The sequence below is a fragment of the Toxotes jaculatrix genome, chromosome 1, assembly GCF_017976425.1.
Source record: "Toxotes jaculatrix isolate fToxJac2 chromosome 1, fToxJac2.pri, whole genome shotgun sequence".
Lineage (NCBI taxonomy): Eukaryota > Metazoa > Chordata > Actinopteri > Toxotidae > Toxotes > Toxotes jaculatrix.
In genome coordinates, this window is record NC_054394.1 from 2,334,826 (window position 1) to 2,359,023 (window position 24,198).

Consider the following 24,198-nt stretch of genomic DNA (forward strand, 5'->3'; position numbering starts at 1 on the left):
GCATTGGTGGTTCAGTGGTAGAATTCTCGCCTGCCACGCGGGAGGCCCGGGTTCGATTCCCGGCCAATGCACATGATCCTTTTTCTTTTCCTTCGCCTTGCTCAGGCAGTACATATGATAAATTGGAATCGATTAGCATGAGCCCTCCGCAAGGATGACGCGCAAATTCGTGACACGTTTTCACCCCAACCCCCGCCCCCCCCCCCACACACACAGAGAGAGAGAGAGAGAGAGAGAGCCCCTGGAGAGCAGAGGAGGATAAGTTAAGTCAAATAAGTCAGTTTCATTTATATAGTACTAAATCATTACAGAAGTTACCTCAGGGCAGAACAGGTCTAGACCATAATCTTTTAACAGGCAGAACCTGATGTAGATGAGTGATGTGTGTAGAATTAAAATAATAATAACAGGACTAACAATAATGATAATATGACTAATGATAAGACAACTAATAATATCTGCAGCAGAGGGGTGTTGAGCAGGATCGTGGGGGCAGTAGGTGGTTCGAATCACAGGTCCAGAGGTACCCACAGAAAGTGACGGGAGGAGAGAGGAGAAAGCACAAAACCACCAGATAGAGGAGATGCATATTATGGGAACATTGAATAGAGAGGGGAGAATGAGAGGAGGAGAAAGGAGCTTGATGCATCATGGGAAGTCCCCCGGCTGTCTAGGCCTATATAGCTAGAAAGGAAAGTCTGAGTCAGCTCTAACTATAAGATTTAACAAACAGGAAAGTTTTTAGCTTACTCTTACACATGGAGAGGGAGTCTGCCTCCAGAACCCAAACTGGTAGATGGTTCCACAGGAAGACTAGGAACCACAAGTGAGCCCGTCATAGGGAACTATGAGATACAATGGTGTCTGACCATTGAGGGCTCTGTGGGTGATTTAAATTTTTATTCTGGATGTAGAAGCATTGCCTCCCTGAAAGAGTCTTCAGAGACTTGTTAGAGCGGCCTGATAATGATGACTTGCAATAATCCAAACTGGAAGCAACAAATACATGGACAAGTGTTTCTGCATCTTTTTGAGACAGACTCCTTGCAGCGGTGCTGGAGGCCAGAGCAAAGCCCTCTACAGTCACTAGATTGTAGAGTTTTGCCGTCACTGTAGCTGCCTCTCAGCTGGCACTGACTGGAGGCCTGTGGGTAGTGATGTCACGTCTGATACCGGATCTTCAAAGCGTGTTTCACTATTCAGAAGCACAGACGTTCAAAGCCCTGCGTCCGAGCTCGCTTTCAGAACAGCATGACTGATGACATGCTTCATTTTGTCAGTGAATCTGTGGGTGGTTTGAAACCAGTCTGAACCACGGAGGGAAGCTTCTCTGTTGTACAGTTCACTGAGTCTGACACACTCCGTGGGTTGTAGCAGTGCAGAGTCATTAGTGTGATTAATGATTGCACAAACACAGTTACTGTTATGAAGCTAGCTCTGATTGTCTCTGATTGCCTGCACAATACACAGATAGCCTATAATCACCTTCAGTGTCACATAACATGATATGAACCCTGTTATGATAACCCATTTATACTCTAATAAAACTGACCAGAGCAAAATTAGACACACAAAAATGACATTCTTGTTCTACACTAAATAATAAAATATCCGAGAGACCTGAGAAGACCTGAGGACATGAGGACATTCCAATTCTTTTCATTTGTCTTACTTTCTATTACATTTCCTATCAACAATATTATTCTCAAATTTAAAAATCATGGGAAAACATCTGTCAACAAAACACATGTGAACACTGGTCATAGTATGAAAATCTAACCGTGACATTAGAGAGGGAAGCATAACATTGCATAGAATGGTTTATAATACAGCCTGTTAATGTATGTTCCTAAAACAGGTGTGAGGTACAGTGATGTTCTTGTGGGACAGGAAGCTTGAAGAAAAGGGGTATGTTCTTCAGTAACCTCATTACTGTGGCCCCACACTTTGCTAACAGCTGTGAACTGTAATTATTTCATCAGCTGCACAGAACATAAGTGTTGTTAACACTAATTTTCAGTGTTACAGTTCCTCACAGCAGACCATGACTCTCCTGCTGCTGTCTGTGGTCCACAGTGCTGGAGAAAAGAAATGTGTCAAACGCTGTCTTTGTCCTCCGGCTCAGGTCTCCCCACACAGAAAATCATTGTTAAAATATAACAATACTGATTACAGAAGCTTAAAAGTTACTGATGGACTGCTGAGGATTTTTAAAGGGACATTATTTCAGCTTCTCATTTGTGACTAATTTACATTCCCGACACCAAGTGAGCGCAAACAAAGGCATATTTTTACATATCATTTTCCATTCTGACACATACTGTACGACTGGAGTGAATGCAAACCAATGGCTGCGAGGAAAGCAGGAAAAACATGCTGAAAACCAACTCTGATAAATAATACTGAGAAATAGTCCCTCGGCTGGGAAATAGCAGGTGAAAGTATTTAACATGTAGCTCATGACATTTGTTATTGCTTCTTCTAATCAGACTCCACAGTTCTGTGTGTTTGCTTTGTCTCAGCTCTGTCCTCAGCCACAGATCATGATCTTCACTGAGCCTGTCTGATGAAATGAAGGTTGAAATCAAGGGAAACATATCACCATATCAAATATCTGCCCCGACAGTCATTTTGGAGCCACGTACTTGATCTAACAATCAAACACAATATTTTCACATGGCGGCATCTGAATTCCCGGTTCCTCATTCACCGACTGAGCAGTGGTAGTTGTGACTCGGGAGATTTAATCTGCAATTCAAACAAGCCTTTCAGAATCAAAGCGAGCTGAATATACTGAACATCAGCAGAATATATTTACTTCCCTCTTTCAAACCCTTCTCCGTTCTGGAGGTGAAGTCTCAGCAGTCCTGAGTGACCATATCACAGCTGAAGGATTTGGTTACAGTCACAGTGTTTCTTAGACGTCAGTCCCTGAGTCCAGCGACTCTGACAGGGAAGCCAAGAAAAGTCATCAGACTTCAATTTGTCTTTAATTTCAGTCTGCACCTTCACTGTCACACACACACACTTTTTTTTACATATACAATGTATTTATGTGTGTGTATGTGTGTGTGAGAGGGAGAAGAGAACGTCTTTATGCACTATCATGAATAATGTATGTGCATGAGAGAAAGTATGTATATGTGTAGGAAGAATGAACGGTCATGTGAAAGGTTAGAGGGGGACGCTGGAGCAGATTCTTGTCCAGTTACCACACGTAGCCGAACCACAGCGAGCACACTGTATTTTACAGGATTCTGAAATACTGTACTGAGGTTGTGGTGTCATGGTAAACCGAGGCAACAGGACGAGACCTGGTTCTCAAGCCAACAGTGAAAAAAGACTGTTTTCCTGTTCTTGAACCCTAAACAAATTCTGAGATTGACAGAAATCCAGATCAAATCACACAGCCTCTCCCCAACAACACAACCTGCAGCTTCTCTGTGCACTTGTTCAGTGCGCGCTCAAACACTTTAAAATGATTAATGTGGCAAACAGGAGGACCTTTAAAAGCATCACAGCGGAGGAATGCTGTTCCACAGCAGTGTAGCATTAAAGGGGAACTACACCAATTTTACATCAAAGTCTGTTTACAGGCCTTGAGGAGTACTGCTGCACGCTCAGACAAAAAAAAAAAAAGAAAACTTCCATAAAGCCTGGTGTGGGTCAGCTGAGCCGAGACTGATAGATGTCCTCAAGTGATGTGAAGTGAGTCAGCATCAGCATCAGACGACCAGTCAAGTCAAGTACATTTTATTTATGTAGAACCAAATCATAACAGAAGCCATTTCTGAGCACTTTTCAAATAAATCAGGTCCAGACCAGAGACTCAACACCCCCCCCCCCCCCCCCCCCCCCCCATGAACAAGCACTTAGAGACAGTAAGAGAGAGAGAGAGAGACAGAGAGAGAGAGAGAGAGAGAGAGAGAGAGAGAGAGAGAGAGAGAGAGAGAGAGAAAGGCAGGAGGAAATATAACACAGCACCATGCAAGTTCCACACATAGTAAGACTAATGACTACAAGTTTGAAAATGAAAAGTAACAGAGGTGGGTTAGACAGATGTGAGCTTGCCAGACTCCTCATCTCTGCTTGAGCCCAGCAGCTCCAGTCCACATTAGCTGTGACTAGCATAAGCATAAATACTGGAAACAGAGGGAAACAACCAGCCAGACACCGTGATGTTATGCGAGCCTCTGCTGCGTTTCCTCCTCCTATATTTATGTGCCTGCGCTAAACTGTAATTTTTCATTTCTATTAGATTAGTTTTGCACTGTTTATGTAGGCCAGAGGGGGAGATCTGTGTTCTAGGGCCCATTGTGGAGCTGATCCATGACCTTCCCCTTCATTATTTTGGATTTTGGCTGAGGCCTCCACCTCATCTTCATCTGATTCATGTATTGTTTTGCTTATGTTGTAATAAATATTGTTTATTTTTTAGCAACTTTATGGAGGCATTTGACACATTAAGGTCCCATTTGAGTCAGTTTATGTTGAGGCCATAACTTTCATCATGTTAAAGTGCTTGCAGCACATGGTTCAGATTCAGAAAAAGATCGTGGTCTTGGTTTAACACAGAAAAAGTTCACTGCAACATGAACTGTAACTTCAATAACAGCATCTCCCAAAATGTTGAACTATGAATGAGTGAATGAACCATTTCTGTTGCTTGTTGTTTTTTTTTTCAAGAGAAATGAATGACTGAATGCAATACGAGAATGTACATTCTAAAGTCTAAACACCTGTGGTATATGCTTTAGCATTAATGTATCTACATGAAATATGAAAACACATTGGCATGGTTCTTTAAGGAGGTTCAGGGCTGTTTACCGTGTCAGCACCTGTGCGACAGGAAAACCCTGCTGTCTCCCGGCTCCACATTCAGACAGTCCTCTCTCAACCTGACGACTGTTTCCTCATCATTCAGTCCACAACACTGTGAGACTAAATCAGCTTTTATTGCTATAACCCCAGCCTTCCTGTATTAGCATAATAAGATAAAAGCAAAGTTAGCCAGACGCTGCAATAAAAGGAGCTTTACATAAACGGCAGCTCAGCACCCAGCGGATTATGTTCACAATAGAGCAAGGATCACCGGCTGTTTTTGTTCACAACAATCACACACACCAATAACAATGTCTCCTCGTCATCAGAGTGGGTTAGATCAACAGCAGGGGGAAGACAAATCGTCTTGACTCACTGTTGCCTGGAAGACGAGCAACTCAATCTCTCCTCAGCATCACACACTGACTAGGACTGACTAGAGAAGGGTTGGATCTAGTCTGTGTGTGTGTGTGTGTGTGTGTGTGTGTGGTTGTGTGTGAGTCATAACCTATTCTGTAACATCTTCAGCACCCCTGATCTTGTTTTCCTGGATGAAGGCTGAAGAAAAGTGTTTTGACCTGCACACGGATGAAGCTTTTCTCAAATAAACTCATCAAGCAGCAATCAACCTGGTGACGAGGCAGGACGTACATACAGACAGGTGTGTGGACATGTCCACACACTGCGACTGTGAGCAGGTTATGATTGGCAGGTGAAAGTTTGTTCCACCTCTGTAACAGGGAGCCTGGCTGTGTGATGCAGGCTGGGTTTTCCTTTTCCCTTGAGTGTATCTGAGACCTCTGTGCATACCTGAGAGCTGTGAATTGTGAATGTAATCGACCAGCTCAAATAAAGTATTTAAAATGTGTGTGTGTTTGTGTGTTGGTGGGTGCATATGAGTTCACGGCCTGCTGTCTTTTTTTCATCCCTCCTCACCTCCACTCCATCCATATAGATTCAAACCACGGTGGGTTTAAAGCATTTGGAGGTTTGATCAATCAGTAGCCACAGTGATGAACCCTGAGAGAATTACAGTATCACACAGACTGTGCTGTTCTCCTCAGCACTACAGAGGTTTTTAGTATCCTTTAGTAACCTGTCCTCCAGCAGCTGCAGGCAGATGTTTGCAGCATGAATCCAGTTATTGCAGGTTAATGTTTCAATATTTATTATCATTATCATTTTTTAATTTTCAAATGTTTATGTTTCTTGTCATTGTTATTTTATCTTTAGGAGTAATTTCATTCCTTGGTGTGTAACAGGACTTTGAGGCAGGAGTAGAGAGTAACAACAGTGACCAAGAAAAAACATTTTCATTTTCCAAGTTACATATTAAGCTACTAAGAGTTAATAAGGTCAATTTTCATGTACATTACATTATCAGCTTGTGTTGAATAGATGTGTCAGTGTCACCCGGTTAGTGAAAATAGTCACATGACTAAAGCTTTTTACCAGAACCATCAAAACCCTGATTCATCACAGCTCAACATCAGAGGTTTAGTGATCTCAGATATAACAAAGATTTTAGGTAGATACAGTCCTGAAACAATCTAGAGCTGCCATCTTGTTTTGAAATAATAAAATGTGGCTTAACGTAATATAAGTGTGAGTCAGATAGTGGCATCCTCAGAGATGAGCCCTCAAAGGCTACGTGCAACAGTGCAGTTAAACCCCAGGCTAACCCCAGGAGAAACAGGACATTTACCAACAAGACTTCTCACTTCACAATGAGTTCAGATTGATAAACCAGGGAGTGGGTTTCCTGTGATTTCTCCACATGTGACCACTTGTTGTTGGGATGTGACCTGTCACACACTTCAGTCATGTGATGACACCTGAGCCAGCTCCATTTGCTGATGAAGGCCACGTGATGTGGCTGGTGTTAGTAAGTGGACCTTGAGCTGAGATGATTTCACCACACATGGCCTACGATGAACTTCCATACTTTATTTCACTGTTTCAGTGGTTTGATCATTTCTTCTACCTCTGTTCCACCAGATTTCAGAGAGAGATGTTTTGTGGAGCAGTTGTTGTTAATAGCAGCACTGATGCAGCAGTGGTCAGTAAAAGATGTGGATACTACCACTGTGGTACCATCAGCCTGACAGCACTGAATTCCTGTGAGCCCACGTAAACAGGACTTCGATGTGCACATGCTCTGCATTACACTCAAAGTGTTTCTAATGTTTTTCTAATATTTTGTCTGTGTTCATTTACAAACATGGGACAGAATATTGGAAACATCTCTCAGTGTCACGCATTGGCATGTGATATCTTGAGAGATGCTTCCACAGACAGCTTGTAAAGGAAAAACAAAAGAAAAACACTGAACACTAAGTTTCACAGACTGTCTGGTAACACAGTGCACAGTGTTAATAAAAACATTAAAAAGAATACAGATAAAAAAGAAAATTAGGATATGCATCATAAATGTGTAGGGACTGAATTAGCCATTCAGACCATACGCTGTCATTGAATTATTCCTCACAATTGTGCGAGTGGTTTAAAGAAATTATATTGTAGACATCACAACAGTGCTGTGTCTGCTGTATAGTTTCTCTTCAGCTAGATAGTCAGGCAGAGGAATCCTCATACAGTTACAGTTAGTTGTTGACACACACACACACACACTGTTTCAGCCCTCTTCCCAAAACGGAGCTTCTGGAGTTTCCAGAGTATATAAATCTTAACACCAGCTTATTGTTTCAGTTACGGAGAAAAAGGAGCTTCAGCAAAACAATGACCTAAGCTGCCCAGTGAGGGTCGGAGCTGTTTGACAGATAGCAGGAACTTTTTGTTGCTTCAAACCTTCTCTCTGTTATGACTTTTGGCAGATTTAAAGACCCAAATACAGAACTCCAACACAGCGAGAGGTGGAATAAGGTCGACAGCAGTTTATTTGCCAAATAGAAAAATGCTCTTAGAGTTCTTAGAGTTGGAGCAGGCAGGGTGAGACTGTGGACAGGCTTGAGCAGTTTGAGCTGTGCGTCCAGGTGAGGTGGAGGAGAGAAAGAGGTGAGCCAGGAGACCACAGGAGTCTAATGAGGACGGAGACGGCACTGTGAGAGGTGAGATGGCACAGGTACAGGTGAACACGAAGAGTCGACCACATGTTACCACCAATGTGAACAGACGATCTGGTGAAGAGTGGAGTGAAGAACCAGTGTTCATTAAGTGCAGGCTGAGGGTGTCGCTGATGAGGTGATTGGAGACAGGTGAGCCGGTGAGTTCTGGAGGGAAACTGAAAGTAGGTCGACTCCGCCCAGGCCTGGACACACACAGACAAGAAAACAGACAAACGGGGGACAAACAAGAAACACTAAGGATGAGGGAGAGACTGTCAGCTCCCAGCACTCTCTCTTTTCAAATGTCAGCAGAGCCACATACACAGCTGTTGTTAATATAATGAATTTATCTTGATTTTGTCATTGTCACAATTATAACACTAGAATGCCACTCAGTGAATCACGTGCCTTCACCAAGGCAAAACACGACCTGTCTCGCAGTGTTAAGGAAAGTGATGAAAAAGAAATTCCTGGACCACCACCAAAGTGTAATGTCTTCTTCCCTGGACCATGTCCCCGTCCCTCCACCAAGTTTGGTGCAAATCAGTTCAGTACTTTTTTAAAATCCTGCTGATTGTTGTGTTAAAACAGTGATGGTGATCACAGAGATTAGGGTGGGGTTACTGTACCTGTGTGACAGGAAAGACAACACTGTCATTTCTAACTTTCTCTGTGATGACTCGTTTTACATTACACTTTCATCATTAACCTGTATTTACATTGATTTGTAGAAGAGACATTGATGTTTTTTTTCTGTTTCAGGTTTCACTGTGGTCAGAGGTCTTAAGTAAAAACACCAATGTGGACACACGGCGTTTTCACACAGAACAAGCATTTGAAAATTCAGGCTTTGTACTGTAGACAAAGTCCAAGTCTGAGGCCATACTCTCAAGTGAAGACCATAAGAGTATGAAACATGGGACATGAAGGCAGAAGGGTGCAGTCTCAGCAGTAATGCAGGCGCTGTGCTGGAATTTTGCGGTGAAGAGGCAGCTGAACCTGAACCAGTCTTCACCCACTGGATTTGGAGAGCGACCTCCTTTATGTTAAAGGGAACCAGTCAAAGCTGTTTAGCCACGATCAGGAAGCCTTCTGGACACCTCCCTTTGGAGGAGGTCCAGGAACATCCAACTAGGACAAGATTCCAGGACTGCCCCAGAACACTGAGGAAGGATTACATATCCCATCTGGCCTGGAAACACCTCAGGATCCCCCAGAAGGAACTGGAGGAAGATTCAAGCTCAGATTCATTTATTAAACTTTAACAAAGCAGGATTCAACAGCATGAAAACACAGTTTCTAAAAGAGTGAATCCTGAAATGCGTCAAACATTACAGAGATATTACAGCTCTCAGCATCATTAACGGGAACATGAACTAAGAAACAAAAGAAACCCTTTAATAAATAGTTCATTTAAGAAAACATTTAAGAGCACGAGGACTAAAAAAGAAATGTCTTTCTTTATTTCTGCTCATGAGCAGGGTGGCTGATGCCAATCTTAATACAATACTGCCATGTGTCCATATGTATACTGTAAATCCTAAAGCATCGATGTAGGTTTTCAAAACCTGTGCTCGTCCACCTCCAGCCACGCATTCATATCCTTGTCATTTATTACATGTGAGCTCAGATTTCATTTTCAAACAGAACAAGCTGATTGTAAACCCCCTCTGGAGAGCTGGGAGAAGGTTCTCAGACCCACCTGCTGTAAGAAATAAATGTTCTGAGAGAATATGTAGTGGAAATGAAGTGGCCTTTTACAGTCCTTCACCGAAGGAGGGAAAAACCGAGACCATTCATTTAAAGGAAATATGTGGGCTGTTTGGAAGGAGCTGTCAAGTGCCTTTATGAAGTGAGTATGAAACCATAGTGCTGTACTCTGAGGCAGAAAGCCCTGATGTTAACATTCAAGACATATGTTGACACAGGCCAGAACTCTATGAGTCAATATGACAACAAGATGAGCATCATTAGCTTTAATCAGCTTATTAAGCAGAGTAGCTGTTTAGCAAATGGGATCATTTTTTTTGTACTGTAACAGCTAACTGAGTTCTAATTATACTGAAAGTCCATCAGCTCCATCAGACAACATGTTCTGTCCTGGTCAGAGAAGAGTGAGCCGAAGATGAAGTGTGAAGAGTGGGGACTTTATTTCAGTGTGGACATTGAACGCTGTGATATTTTGTGCAGAAAAATCAAACTGTGTGGTCTCTGTAGCAGCTGATTGGCCCTGACATTTGGTTGCGTATTCGAGGAAATGAACATCAGAGTGAACATGAGTAGCTGCCTGTTAAGGCAGAAATATGAATCCAGCTTCAGCCTCAACTAGTGCTGACTTTGTGGCCTTGTGTAAACACCTGACCATGAATCTCTAAATCCAGTTTAAAGTTAGGGGTGAACACATAGTCTCCAAACACATAGCACCAATATACAAAAGATATTTCCTGAATCTCTGCTAATCTGCTTTTTAAGTTTTTTTTTTCCTTTTAATACACTGTAAAGCTCAACACAGTAAACACACCACTGAATTCCAAACTACAATCACTCACTCAGCACTCAGCAAACACCAGTTTGATGACCATGAAATGTTTTGCGCTTTCATGTCTGAAAAGTGGAACAATATGTTCCAAAGCTCAGAAACACTCAGGAACCACCTGGAGCCTGGGTGGACAGGGTTTAAACAGAGGGGCAGAGTGGGGACTGGGCTCCCTTTGGTTGTTGCCTAGCTCAAACACCTGGTGCCAGGCTCTCTGATTGGCCAGGGCAGAACCAGGACACACACAAATCAACATGATATGGTTGAAGTACCAACCCACATGGCAGGTCCACTCAAGCCTCCAGCTCTAAGGGGGTGCATCATCCATGGAGACTGATGAGCCAGAACCATGACTTGATCAGATTTGTCTGCTGCCACATGTGACAGTGATCAGTTTTACTTGGTGTCAAAAGCCAGACAGGAGCAACTTTCTTACCCCAGTCTCATCGTTCTTGGTTCAGAGAGCCACGCCATGATGAAGCTGATGATGGGGGTCAGTAACACTGGCTGGAACCGGGGGGCCTGAGGAATCATTAGCTGAACAAAAGAATCCCAGAGCTTTAAAGTGAGCCAGGTAAGGCTTTGTTGCTTTTCTCCTCAGAAACCATCAGTCCTCTGAGGGGGAACCTGTTAATCACAGCCAATTAGCTCTTAAAGCTCTGGGGGACTGAGAAGGAAACAAGGAACTGATGCTGTTTTATGATGGCTTCAGTCTACAGGCTGACGGCTGCTGCACCACATTAGCTGCTCCCTGTAATAGCATAATTGCCATCAGTCAGTCAGTCAGCCAAGATCTGTCAAACCCTGCATGTACCGTCACAGAGGGCTCACAGGCTTTTCAACCACAGTTTTGACTGAAGAACTCATTACAGCTGAAGGTAGAAAACACTGAGAACTGTGAGGCCTTTGGACTAACCAGAGCCCCCAACCCCTTCCACACTTCCAGGATGAAACAAAAACTTTATTTCTATGGTATAATTCATTCACAAGTACAACACACAGAGTAAAAAAAAAAAAAAGAGCAAACAGTTGTAACATTTACACTAAAATGAGGATAAAAGCAGTAAAATAAGATCAAACACTAATTAAATAAGATGATAAAGATGTTTTAAAAGAGACAGATAGAAGATAAAAGAATCAGAAAAAACACTATGAGAAGGCAATGTTTAAAAGATGTCTACAGATTAATTAGTTAGGAAGACTCTTCCATAGTTATACTAATTAACTTTGGTTAATATATAATTAATAGCAGCCTCTCTGTGTCTGCAGACATATAATCTTATAACCACGTCAGATAGATAAGATGGAGCAAGTCCATTCAAGGATTTAAAGGATAATGAAAGAATCTTTAAATGAACTCTGTGACAGACAGGTGGCCGACTTAAAACGGGGCTGATGTGGCCTCATGCAAACATGCTACTTCATTCTGTACAAGCTATAACCAGCCAGTGGCTTTGTCAGACACACTGGAGAGAAAAACGGTCCATCAGTGAAGTCAGCTAGAAAGAAAGGTGTGTTTAAGCATTTGGGTTTTTTTTGAATATGGTAAAGTAACAGTACAGGTAGCATTAAAACAGCAAACACCAATGTCAGAGGTGTCTGGTGATACTGTGTGTCTAAACACCTGCGAGACAACTGGAATCAAGATTTTTTAGTTGCCAGTGGAAAATCAATATCTGTATTTGGGTATTGACATAATTCATTCTTGACCTTTGGGAAAATATATGTCTCAAAATTGACTCAAGGTCCACTTACTGGCGTTTCCCCAAATTTCAAGTGTGTCTCATTGTCTTCATCAGCCAGTGGAGCCGGATCAGGGGTGGAAGACCGGTCTCTTGATTAGAAGATAATAAGACCTCTTCTGTAAAGGATCCTGGAGAAGAGACTGAATCTGACACCATCTTAAAAGAAGGACAGGAGACAACCACAACAGGTTTATTTAAATTTGAACATTTAAAATCAACATCAATCATTAATGTGCATTCTTTCTGATTTTTCATAAACATTGTAAATTTTGTCTTGTGGTCACCTTCAGTTTTTCTGTTCAATAATTAAATCTGCACAACAATTAAGCAACAGTGCATTTAAAAAGTTGCTCCTGCTGTGTCTACCAGCCATTTTTACTTGACCGCTTCTTTTTTGTTGCATTGTCACCATCTGCTGGACCGAACCAGTGGAGCATGTCCTACGAGGCCACCGTACTACGGCCACATGTAAACAGGAAGAGGCTGAATATAAAGTATCACATTACACAAAACAAGACAGGGAACAAATAAACATGAATGGAGGATAGAACTCAAACGACAGTGGTGGAAACGATGCTACAGCCAAATACAAACGGCATGTAATACAGAGACCATTACACTGAATATCAGACATTTTTTGGCCTATTTATTTTTTTCTACACCTTCAGTCCATCTTGCCCTTGAGCAGATGAATGTACCTCTTGCCTCCTCTGTGTAAAGGTGATCTGATATATATTGGTCCATTTCTTGCCCGTTTTCCTAATGTAGTATTTGAGCCATTCACTCACAGGAGATCAGTCTTGTTCTTGTAGCTTGACCTGACTGATCAAGGCTGAGAGCCTGTTACAAAATGAACAGCTTCTCCAAAGATTACTTGAATTTCCAGATGAACATCCTTGGCGGTGGTGAACTCTCATTGGATGAAATTTAAAAAAAGTAATAACACAATGGTCTGCAAGAAGGACAAATATCACAACAACTCGACTAAATTGCTCCTCACTAACCTGAAATGTAGAGAACCTCTCGTCATATTTACCCACATAACTTCATCTTCTCATCTGACCATGAACCTCTCCTTCTTTGGAAAATCATCATCACTGACAGGAAGTTAAGAGGCGATCACATAAAGGTGAAGGTTTTCAAAAGACTCAAGAAAAATTGCCACGACATAAAAGGCTCTGATCAGTGTAGTAAGGGTGGTCACCATCATCTTCTTCAGAAAAGAAGAATTGAACCTCTCAATCTAAAAAGAAAAAAGGAAAACAGACTGGTGTTTAAATCATGGTATTTAGCAATAAATGAGAAAAAGTGGTTTCCTCAAAGACTGATACCTTTTATGAATACTAATCATATATTTGATAAAGTTCGCTCAGGTTTTGAGTTCCTTTTCCCTCACAGAACAGAGAGTCTTCATTTAATTAACCAGTGATCTGTAACTTACAGCTGGTGCTGGAGGTGAACACAGCTTTTGACAAAGCTAATCATACAAATTTGTTGGATCTACTTGTGTAACAGAGCTTTCTCAGTAATTGGTGGTGATGCCTTCTCTTCACTGGCCCCTCTGACCTGTGGTGTTCCCCAAGGTTCCATCCTTGGTCCCTTGTTGTTCTCTATTTACATGCTTCCACTGGGACATATTATCTGTAAAAATAATATCCTTTATCTTTGATCTTTGGATTATACCCAGCTCTATGTCTCATTAAAATACAATTATTAAAGTAACCTGCATCAGCCAATGTCCTTATTCTATTTACTTTTTTATTGTGTAGAATTGTTTTATCAGGATTTTCCCATGTAACTGTGCACTGTGTAACTCTATTTTTGAAAAGCTCCTTATTAATACAGCTTATTATTATTATTATTGTTGTTGTTGTTGTTGTTGTTGTTATTATTATTATTAATATTATCAGTAGTAGTATTGTTACAGTAGAGATTGCATTATGGATGTGGGATTAGGTGAAGTCAGTTTTAGAAAATGTGTGTAATTGACTCCAAAAATAAATAATGAAATAAATAACTGAGTTCTGTGAGCCAATAAGCAGAGCAGGGCTGTGTGTTATTGCTCTGGACTGAATTTGTTGTGCACCTCAGTCTGCAGTGGTCTCAGGGGGACCTGCACACTGTACTGGTCTGTGGCACCATTTCATTTCTTCAAAGCTCCTGGTCTCCAGAGGCCCTGCGGTCAGACAGATTACACTCACCTTTCATATCCTGTCCCATATGCACACTGTGAACACGAAAGCACTGCCCAAACATGATGGGCATGTGAATGGAGGACGGAGCAGGGTGGAAAATAATAAAGCTGCATGAGTGTGTAGCAGCAGGTGAACAGGCAGCGGTGTTGATGGGCACACGGGGTTGTTTTTCTCTCTCTCTCTGTGGTTTGAATGCTGCTGTCAGTGTGTTTGGAGGAGATTCACAGCAGCATGATTTAAGATAGACCTGTCAGCACGGAGACACACTGACTGCAGACAAGCATGCAGCTATGCTCCGCCAACCACAATACACACACATATACACACGCTGCATAACATCTCAGTGGCTTATGCAAATCGAACTCTATCGCACACACACACACACTCCGACACACACAGCCCAGCAGAGTGTCTCGGTGATGGTTTCAGGGCCCGAGGCGCAGCTCTGTAAAGAGACCAGATGCCATTCGAGTACTATTTACAACACTCGAGTTGGGACTTTTTCAAATAAGCACCATCTCTGCAGTTATCACCTAATGACAATCAGTCAGGAGATGTGGAGCGGAGCCAGACGAAAGCAGCGTGTAGATGCAGAATGAAGACATCCTGAGAATGAAATGTTCCTCTCTCCTTTCCCTTCCAGTCCATCACAAATGCTGCAGAGCTTAGCAAATGTCAGAGGGGAATTTAAGAGGCTAATCGGAGTGCATGTCATGTCAGGAAGGAATGTGGGAAACTATTTCTTTTCAAATCACCTACCAGTTTGTTCAAGAGCAGAGACCGAAGAAAGGTGTTAAAGTGCCAAGCAGGAGAGATGCCAAGAGCTGCCAGTTTATGTTTATGAGCAAAAACAGATCTGAGCTTTGGCATTCCTCTAGTACTTGACAGGCTTTAAAAGAAGTTTTCATGGCACATGTGGAGCTGATATAGGCTGAGTGGGAAGATGAAATGCTACAGGACTTTTGAAGTATCCAAGCAATGACTTCAGAAACTCACTGATTCTGTTTAGCTGAAAACCAAAGTTATTAACCAACATCCAGTCTCTGCTCAGATAGAGCAGTTTCATATATATTTTAAGACAACAATTGTATTTTCCACAAAACACTTATCCCAGCATTTTCACTGTCGTGCACACTTGTAGTATTTGTATAGCACAGAACCAACCAGACCACAGCCCTACAGTTCAGAGCTCGGTCTGGTTGCAGGTGCAACAGAGCTCACTTCTGACAACGCACAACCAGTGAAGGTGGATGTGAAAAGGAACAGGCCTGATTCTTTCATCTTGAGAGGGAAGTGGAGCACTGCTGCTCAACTGCTGTTGGACTGTTATTTCATCAAAAGTAAAAATGTCAAATTTCTTCTTCTAATGAAGATGGAAAATTTCTCCTTCCTGTCGTACCTGTGCATCAGGTCCAGGATCTGTTCACAGGTCCAACGTGAGACACTGTGCTGTCATGAACACTAGAACTGCAGCGCTGCTACCCAGATATTACCCCTCATTACCCTGTTATTTCCAGACTGTAGCGTTCAGCTAAAATTATGGACTATGGATATTTGATATTTGATGCTATTTGTCTATAGGCCTGCTCAGCATCACATGCAGCTGATGGTGTGATAGTAAGTGGTTTGACCTGAGTGGCAGTAAAAACACTTGTGATTACTCAGTGTTGATCAGAGGTTGTTTTTCCCAGCATCCACTGTGCAGGAGGCAGCACCACAGACAGAGTACCTGTGCACACATATACACACTCACTGTGGGCCTTCCAGTGTATCTGTGTCCATGCATGCACGTCCAAACTCGTTGCTACTTATGTTCATATGTTTACATGTAATAATCCTGCTGAGAGCTTCAGCAGCACTAACACACACGCATCCTGCTGACAGACGTGTTCAGAGTTAGACTCTGGTTGAAATTAACAGCAGCTGTGAGGGAGAGCTGGTCGCAGCCCGTGACTGATGGAAACCTCCTAAACAAAACAAATATTGTCAAACTTGTCTTGACATTCTTTCTAAAGGACAGCTCAGAGTTTTGAATAGACAGAAGGTTTCACTCTGACTGTAGCTCATTGTTTTTCCACCCAAACACAGAACTTCCTGTCAGTGCAGAAGGACAGGGCCGTGCTTTGGCTCAGTGACTGGCTCCGTAGGGTCGTCTGTCTGAGACTGTCCTCACGAGGAATCTGACAGCATCTCAGTTCAAACAGCCGTGTGCTGTCCTCAGCAGTTTATCACGTCTTCCTCATTAAGAAGTGAATGAAACGTGGTGATATTACAGTAGAAGGTGCGTCTGTGTCCGGTTTCTTCTTGAATTTCCTCGTGAACAGGTTCAGTTAAGAGCTGCGTGGCTCAGCTGTCTGTCACCAGAGCATGACTTCACTGCAAGCACTGATGATGCAGAAAGACGTCACTGAACCGGTCCTGTGAGTAAGTGACCTGCTGTTCCATATGAGTTTACATCTCCTGGTTTGTTTCTAAAAAAGTAAACAAAAAGTAAACAAAGTCAAAGCAACTATCATAAACTTCAACCAGAGGGACTTTTCACAAGCTAACGACCAAAAACTTCTAATAATGAGGATCAGTGACTGATCTGATATTCATAAATAAAGCCTCTCACACACACACGCAGACACACAAGAGACACTTGAGACCAAAGTATGGTCATGGCAGAGACAACTTTGTGTTTTTAACAATGGGAGACTCAAACTTTGAATGGAAGCCACGTAACCAATAAGAATTTATTGTCACAAGCACAATTTGTTACACAAAAATAATGGGTCACATTTACACAATTTTGTACAGGTCTAGAACTCAATGTACAATTAACAGACTAACTAAATACCAATAGTTAAATACGTACTCACATTGCACACAATATCATTAAAACCTACACAAAAAACATGTACTGTGTGAAAGTAACACGAGTCGACATAAAAATCACATTATTTACAAAAAAACATCAATTTGAGATCTTTAGCAAAAGGACTCGATGTCTGTTCAAGGTTCTCCCATCCGCCTGTCAGAGACATTATACAATCTATCATGTAAAAGCTCCCCTACTATAAAGTATTATTCAGTCTCTTAATAGTTGAAAAGATTATAAAGTAATTAAGTCAGGTAGCGAGAGCTGAAGAACACCAAATACACTAGTAAATACTGCGCTTTGCTTGGACGGTATGGCGGTTTTTCCCTTTTAAAGCAGGCTGGTGAGATTAGCAGTTAGCTTCATGAAGTGCACTTTAAGCCTTAGCTTAGCAACTGTCTGCAATGAGTCTTTTTTTTTTCCTTTTCTTTTTTTTTTTTTTAAACTTTTGTTTCATTTATACACAGAATCCTTCTGTACTCGCGTCACGGGTTTTTGTCTAAAGTTGTGGACGTCACTACACATAAGTTTACACAATAAGGTTGATGGAGAGAGTGAGGACAGCAGCAGGTGGAGGTGAGAAGTGTCTCCTCTCCTGCTGCTGTTTGGCAGAATCAGTGATGGCAGAGAGGAGAGGCCGCACCGGGCAGATGGAGGGGAACATCTTCAACACATCTTAAATCCCTCTGTGTGTCTGTGGACACAGGTTGTGTTGGGACGTCTTGGCGTGTACAACAATGGTGTTGTGGACTGTCTCTACAGTCACTGCAGGCATTAACAGAGGAGGTGACTGCTCACCTGCTAGCCTATAGATCCTATTGGTGCTGCTGCACCGAGACTTCAGCTGAACATAAAGCAGGCTGGTTCATGGCTCTTCATTTGGCACGATAACATCCCATAATAACGCGTGTGAGCTGTGACAGCCTACTCACTGATGGTGACCATGTATTAACCTGTGTGCTCACACCGCAGCAGAGTCAGTCATGTGTTTTACAGCTTCTCCTCAGTCATAATCCCAGTGGAGTAAGAACTCTCAGAAACTGGGAGCAGCACAGACCTGAATTCCTCCACAGATGAATTATCACGGTGTTACTTAGACTATTCACAGCTCCACATCAGCACCATCCCCAAGACTGAGATGTTAAATCATCTAATAACACATGTGCTGTTGGGTCAATAAACACAGAGTTCCTGCAGAATGTTTCAGCTGTACAGACACAAGCTTTCATTTTTCTGCACAGCATTAAAACGCGATGCTATGCAGCTGCTCAGGAGCCATGTCAATGAATGAATGATAGAATCACCCTGTGTATTACTGCATGACAGAGCTTCACATGTAATTATTCCACCTTGGAAATAAACGCTGATACACTCCATAACAGATGTGGATGCAGACATGTGGCTCTGTACATAGCTGGAACAGTCATGTTGTGGTTGTCTGTGGGAACAGCTGACAAAAACGATGTCATGTGGACAAAGGGAAGAGGGGAAATGTAAAATCTTATCAGTGGGGACAAATGTAACCTGCTGACCGACTTCCTCCGGTCCTGCTGACGCTGACTGCAGAGAGCTGAACCGTGTCAGTGAGCAGGTACAGGCTGACTGATGTTCCCTCCATCCGACAGCAGTGCTCCTCTTTACAGCGATGAGGTATGTGTACTTTCACAGATACAGACTTGAAGGCCCCTGGAGCCCAAACATTTGTGGACTGTGTGTGTGTGTGTGTGTGTTTGTATGTGTGCGAATGAACAAGTGCACCCAGACATTCACCGTGCCGCACCTCAAGCCTTGTGTTGGTGATCCAGCGAGCTACACTGCTACGGTAAACTTTTACAACACCTCCCATTTTACCAGCTCTTACTGACATTTACAAAGTGACGTCTCAGTGTTTCTGGAACTAAAGCACAGAACAAATAAATAAAAAAGAGCGATAAAAAGAATCATGGAATCATCTTCAGCTGAATTTAACCCAAACCTTTTGATTCATTCATCGACCAAACACACTCATGACGTTTGTTCTAACACTGCTGCAGAAGTTTCTGCACTTTTTCTTCCACCTTCTGTCCAGTTCATCCCAAACCAGCTCAGACTGTGCTGCTCTTCATCATGTGACGCCTCCGTCTGGTTCTGTTCTTCTAATGTTTTGGGTCATTGTCTCTCTGTAGGATGAAGCTCCCTGAAAAAGACCTGTTTCTATGAAATTTACAGTTTTTCACTTTTGTTGACCTAAACTTTTTGTTGTTTTTATACCTCGGGCAGATTACTGCTGACCTTTGTACCATTTAAGGTGATTCACTGGACTGAGCGGCTGAAATGTCAGTAAAAACTGGATAAATGGGGGTGTTCTAAAACGTTTGACCAGTAATGCAGAAAGATGAGACAGAACATGAGAGATGAATGCAAACATCAGTCCAGGTCTGAGAGGGACAGACATGGAGAGAGCACTGTATTACTCAGAGAAGGGCGGGAACATGCCGAGGTCAGCAAAGTCCTCTATGTTGTAGTTGGCTGTTCCCTGGGTGGGATCTCCAGCCATGGGTAACATGTCCTGCAGAGACACAGGGAGGGAAGCGGGGTGGGTGGGTGGGTGGGGGGGGGGGGGGGGGGGGGGGGGGGGTTCAGAGATCAGGAGTGTGCTGAGGACATGCAGCTCTTATCAGACATATCACATATCTGTGTACACTGGTCAGCAGCCAGCAGCTGGACACGCTGCTGGGACACAATATAGCAGAGTCTTTATCTGAAGCTGTTTTCACACATGCACCGCAACCCTGAACTTTTCTAGACATCACCCAGAGGAGCTGAACGTATGAACGTCTGAATCAGCTGGACCTAGACATTAAACAAGCTATACACCCTGCCAGCTACTGACGACAATGTCTGTGTAGGTTTCTGATAGGGCCTGAGCAGGTAGGTGAACTGGAGAGTTCACAGGAAGCAGGTGGGTGTGTTGATGATGCTTCTATCCTTCCTCCTGCACACTCCACCCAGACACCATCCCTCACATAAACCAGTGTTTCCAGCAAGGGAGAACACAGCAATCTCTGGTTATGTGCTCCATGTGTGAAAGAGCAACTCCCAACAATGAGTTTCATATGTGAAAAAGGCTTGAGTGTGTGTGTGTGTGTGTGTTACCTGGAAGACCTCTGTCTGGCTGGGGTTGGGGTGTGTGTGCTGTTCCCCAGCCTGCTGGGAGTGATGTTGGTTCTGCCACTGGGACCAGACTTCACTGGGACGACCCTGGAACTGGGCTCCACTTTGACTGCTTTCCCCCGACACATCTGAGAACACACACACACACACACAGGGTCACATTCTTACACAATACGACCTCTGCCAGTCCAGTTAGCATGAAATAACTTCATCATTTAGTACATCAAACTTCAGTCTAATATTCAATCAGAAAGAATCAGACAGGTTGATCAGAGGGAGGATGAAGGTGGCTCTTATTCCCTGAGCTGTAGTGGTACACAGGTAAGAAACCTGATCCACTTATTACTAACTGCTCACTGCCATTGTGGAACGTTAACTGTGTGAGCAACTTGATGAAAGATAAAAAGAGCAACAAATCCAGAAGAGTAATATACGTCTCCTCTCTAGCTGAGAACAGCAATAACTGAAGCTGATGACCTTGATGGCTTTGACCCAGGACCTTCACTATTTTAAATTAAGTTATGTGGGGAAAATGAGGTGTGCCAAATCTACTGGCTACACCTGTTATTTCAATGTGCCAGATACAGATTTAATCAACAGTGCATACCTTCTGCTGCTATGTAAATATTAGTCTTAGACTAGACTTCGTGTTGGCAGACACACAATATTAAAGGTCTCAGATTCTGATCACAGCAGCTGTAAAACAGTGAGGATTCTTTCTGAAATCGGATCAATTATTCTTCTAAAACAGGGAAAATCAGGAGTAAAGACCTGTCTCTCACATAGGTCTGTGTCACAGAAGCCTCATCCTCGCCACATCAACACAACCTGAGACCAGCAAGAGGCTGAGCTGCTGATGGGGAGGAGAGACTTGTCAAAACATACAGATGAAAAAGTAATTAAGCAAACACCGAGGAGGATGGCTGCATATACATGAAGTGGAACGTGGAGAAGATAAGGGAAAAAAACAAGAGCTTATCATAAATGAATAGTGAAAACACATGCAGCAACAGAGCCAAAGAATGGCACCGCAACTGGCTTCCTCCTTCAAACGGTCTGACAGGCGAAGGAGAGGAAAGGAGTGAGTGAGTGAGTAAAAAACGGATGACGCACAAAAATCGGAGTCAGAAAATCAGCTTCAGAGCGACGAATAAAAGACAGGAAATAAAGAATAAATAAACGAGCCCGTGGGGGGGGAGAGAGAGAGAGAGAGAGAGAGAGAGAGAGAATCTGTTTGGCTAATGTGTGTCATCTACTAGCTACATACTGGACCTGCTTCCTTGTTTGTTTTGACAGACCAACATTTCACAACACAGAGACACTGAATTTACAAATGCAGAAGACAAAGAGGTTGGAACCAGTGAATTTCTGGCATCATCAAAAATGTTACTGACTAGTTTTAAATTGTCTAATAGATTTATTTATTGAAGAGTTAAAAGGCTAAACGATTATGTCTTTGTCTAGGATTCCCATAAATAATATGACATAACCCAACACTCTAACAGGAGTCATGTATACTTCATATATAAAGGAATTTGGGCTGCCCACACTGACTCTTTATTTATTTATTTTATTACAGACACGTCAAACATCTATTAAACTCCTTTGTCAGAAAGATACCTATACATTCCCTGATCAGGAGATCAGTTTGTGAACACAACGCTGGCTTGCAGCTGATTTTCAACTGGGCGATGTTGGGGTGTCACTACAGCACATGATGACCCTGTTCACATGCACCCAGAGTGGGGCTGACCACAACAAACACATTCTGTCAGACACTGATACTGTCTGAACTGGGATTTAATGAAAATGAGTTTGTGGTGGCTGTTTTAGTGAGAATCTTCCAGCACACACTCAGACCCAGTTTCATTTGTGCCAATCTGTCAGTGCTCAGACACACTTATCAGATGCAACCTTGCTGGGTTATTCATGGCACTCATAAGAAGGCCGGTGTGTATATGCTGTTAACACAGTGTGAGGTGAGAAAAAAAAAAAAAAAAGAAGTTCTGAAGGCCATACTGAATGATATATATTCATGGTGGACGGAGCAGTTAATGAGTGACTCTGGTTCTGTCTGCTTTTCTTCCCCCATCCATGTAATTACCTCTGTACCAGGACAGAAATAAGCCAGTAAGACTTGAAAGCAAGGAAATAGCTTTCTTAATCCAATTGAACACATGGTGACTGTAACCAGGTTTCAGTTAAGGTCTGAAGATACCAACAATCTTTTGGTCCTTCTCCCTTTGAGAAGCCGGGATGCTTATTCATTATGTTGAGATACTGCCATGCTTAAACAGCTGATGTTAAAGGGATCTTCCTGAGCTCAGCAGCACACTCAGGAGGTGTTGATGCAGGGGACTGAATCACGTGTGGAATATCTTGGGCATCTGAAACTTTTTGGCATAAAAAAATAAAATACTGACAAGGACCTGCCTACATTCATTTTACCAGAAACCTCCTGAGCACAGCTTCATATCTACGTTACTGAAGAAGCAGTAATGGTGCCTTCACATGAGCAGGAGAAGAAACATTTCTGACACTTCAGAGGTTACAACTTGCAACATACACTGACATTTTTAACTTCACCAGGGAGGTGATGTTTTCCCCCCTGTGTCTGTTTGTTTGTTTATTCATCAGCAGGATTATGTAAAAAGCACTGAAGCGATTTGCATCAAACTTTGGTGAATCAAAAGATGGTTCCTGGGCCAGGGAGGAAGCCATTACATTTTGGTGCAGATCTAGCACTAGACATACAGGGAAACAAACTGTTGTTCCTCATGGACCTCAGTCAAACACACAGCACACATACGAACACCACACAATCTTCAGATGTGAACGCAGATGGAAATAAGGTTCCGTGTATTTTCTCCTCCTGTAGCAAACTTGACATGTTGGTGGAGCTGCCTGACTGAAGTCAGTGATGATGAAGAAACTACTGAGGTGTGCTGACTGTTAGTAAGTGATTTCACTGCACAGCTCCTGCAGGTAGACGGCTACAGTAATAACAGCAGTGAAGCCCCTTGGCAGACTGTTTGACCGCTCCACTAACTCACAGTCCGTCACAGACCATCGTATTCACTCCACCAGTCTCCTGAAGATCCTGGAGGCTATAGCTTAGTTTCACTGTCTTAAAGGTGCTATCAATGTCCTACACAGCACACCACACAGATGGGACAATAAACAACACAATAGATCACCCAGTAATAAATGAGGATAAAAGAAGAAGACTCACCAAAAGCTGTGCTGCGGTTTGTCAGTCCTGAGTAGGCGTTGCCGCTGGGAGAGGAAGTGGCCGGCGATGACAGGGGACTGTATGAGGCCGGGTCGGTCTGGTAGCTGTGACCGGAACCAATACCAAATGGACTGGACTGGGCTTTACTGGACTGGAGAGAACAGTCACTGGTTCAATATACAGCACATCAGGGTTGTAGCAACATTATTTTATATCATCAGTTGGACAAAAAGTTTTTTTTTTTTATATACAAACTCTGCATTTCCTCACTCTACAACAAAGATGGGGAATATAAAGTCAGCCTGACCCATAAGTAGGTGTTCAATCTGAAAACATGTTTGACTTAAAAACTAAAGGGGCTGAATTGGTGGGGGTGAGTGGTCGTCAGGCCAAAACACCACACAGGATGGATTTTACAACTTTGGAAAGTTAACACGTCAACAATTATTCCGTTTTTCGTCACAGCGATCACAAGGTAAACAATCCTAATGTCGTGTTTATGTTACACCGTAATCTACCAGAAATGTACGATTGCATAATTTTGATTTGCCAACACGCTGCTTTGCCGGATGACACTGAAAAAAAAAACTG

At 42.7% G+C, this 24,198-nt stretch overlaps 1 protein-coding gene and 1 non-coding gene across 3 annotated transcripts in view; one reads left to right on the top strand and one right to left on the bottom strand.

Moving 5' to 3' along the window:
- On the top strand, nt 1-71 carry trnag-gcc. Its single transcript has one exon. It is a non-coding gene; the product is annotated as a tRNA-Gly (tRNA).
- Nucleotides 72-17,072: 17,001 nt separating this feature from the next.
- arnt2 (aryl-hydrocarbon receptor nuclear translocator 2) overlaps nt 17,073-24,198 on the bottom strand; it is a 51,340-nt gene continuing 44,214 nt past the window's right edge. For both annotated transcript variants that reach the window (XM_041035350.1, XM_041035342.1), the window contains 3 exons: nt 23,608-23,758; nt 20,358-20,503; nt 17,073-19,770 (listed from right to left, as the gene is read on the bottom strand). In XM_041035350.1, coding sequence (XP_040891284.1) covers nt 19,672-19,770; nt 20,358-20,503; nt 23,608-23,758 — 396 coding nt within the window. In that variant the 3' untranslated portion in view covers nt 17,073-19,671. The remainder of the gene's footprint in view (nt 19,771-20,357; nt 20,504-23,607; nt 23,759-24,198) is intronic.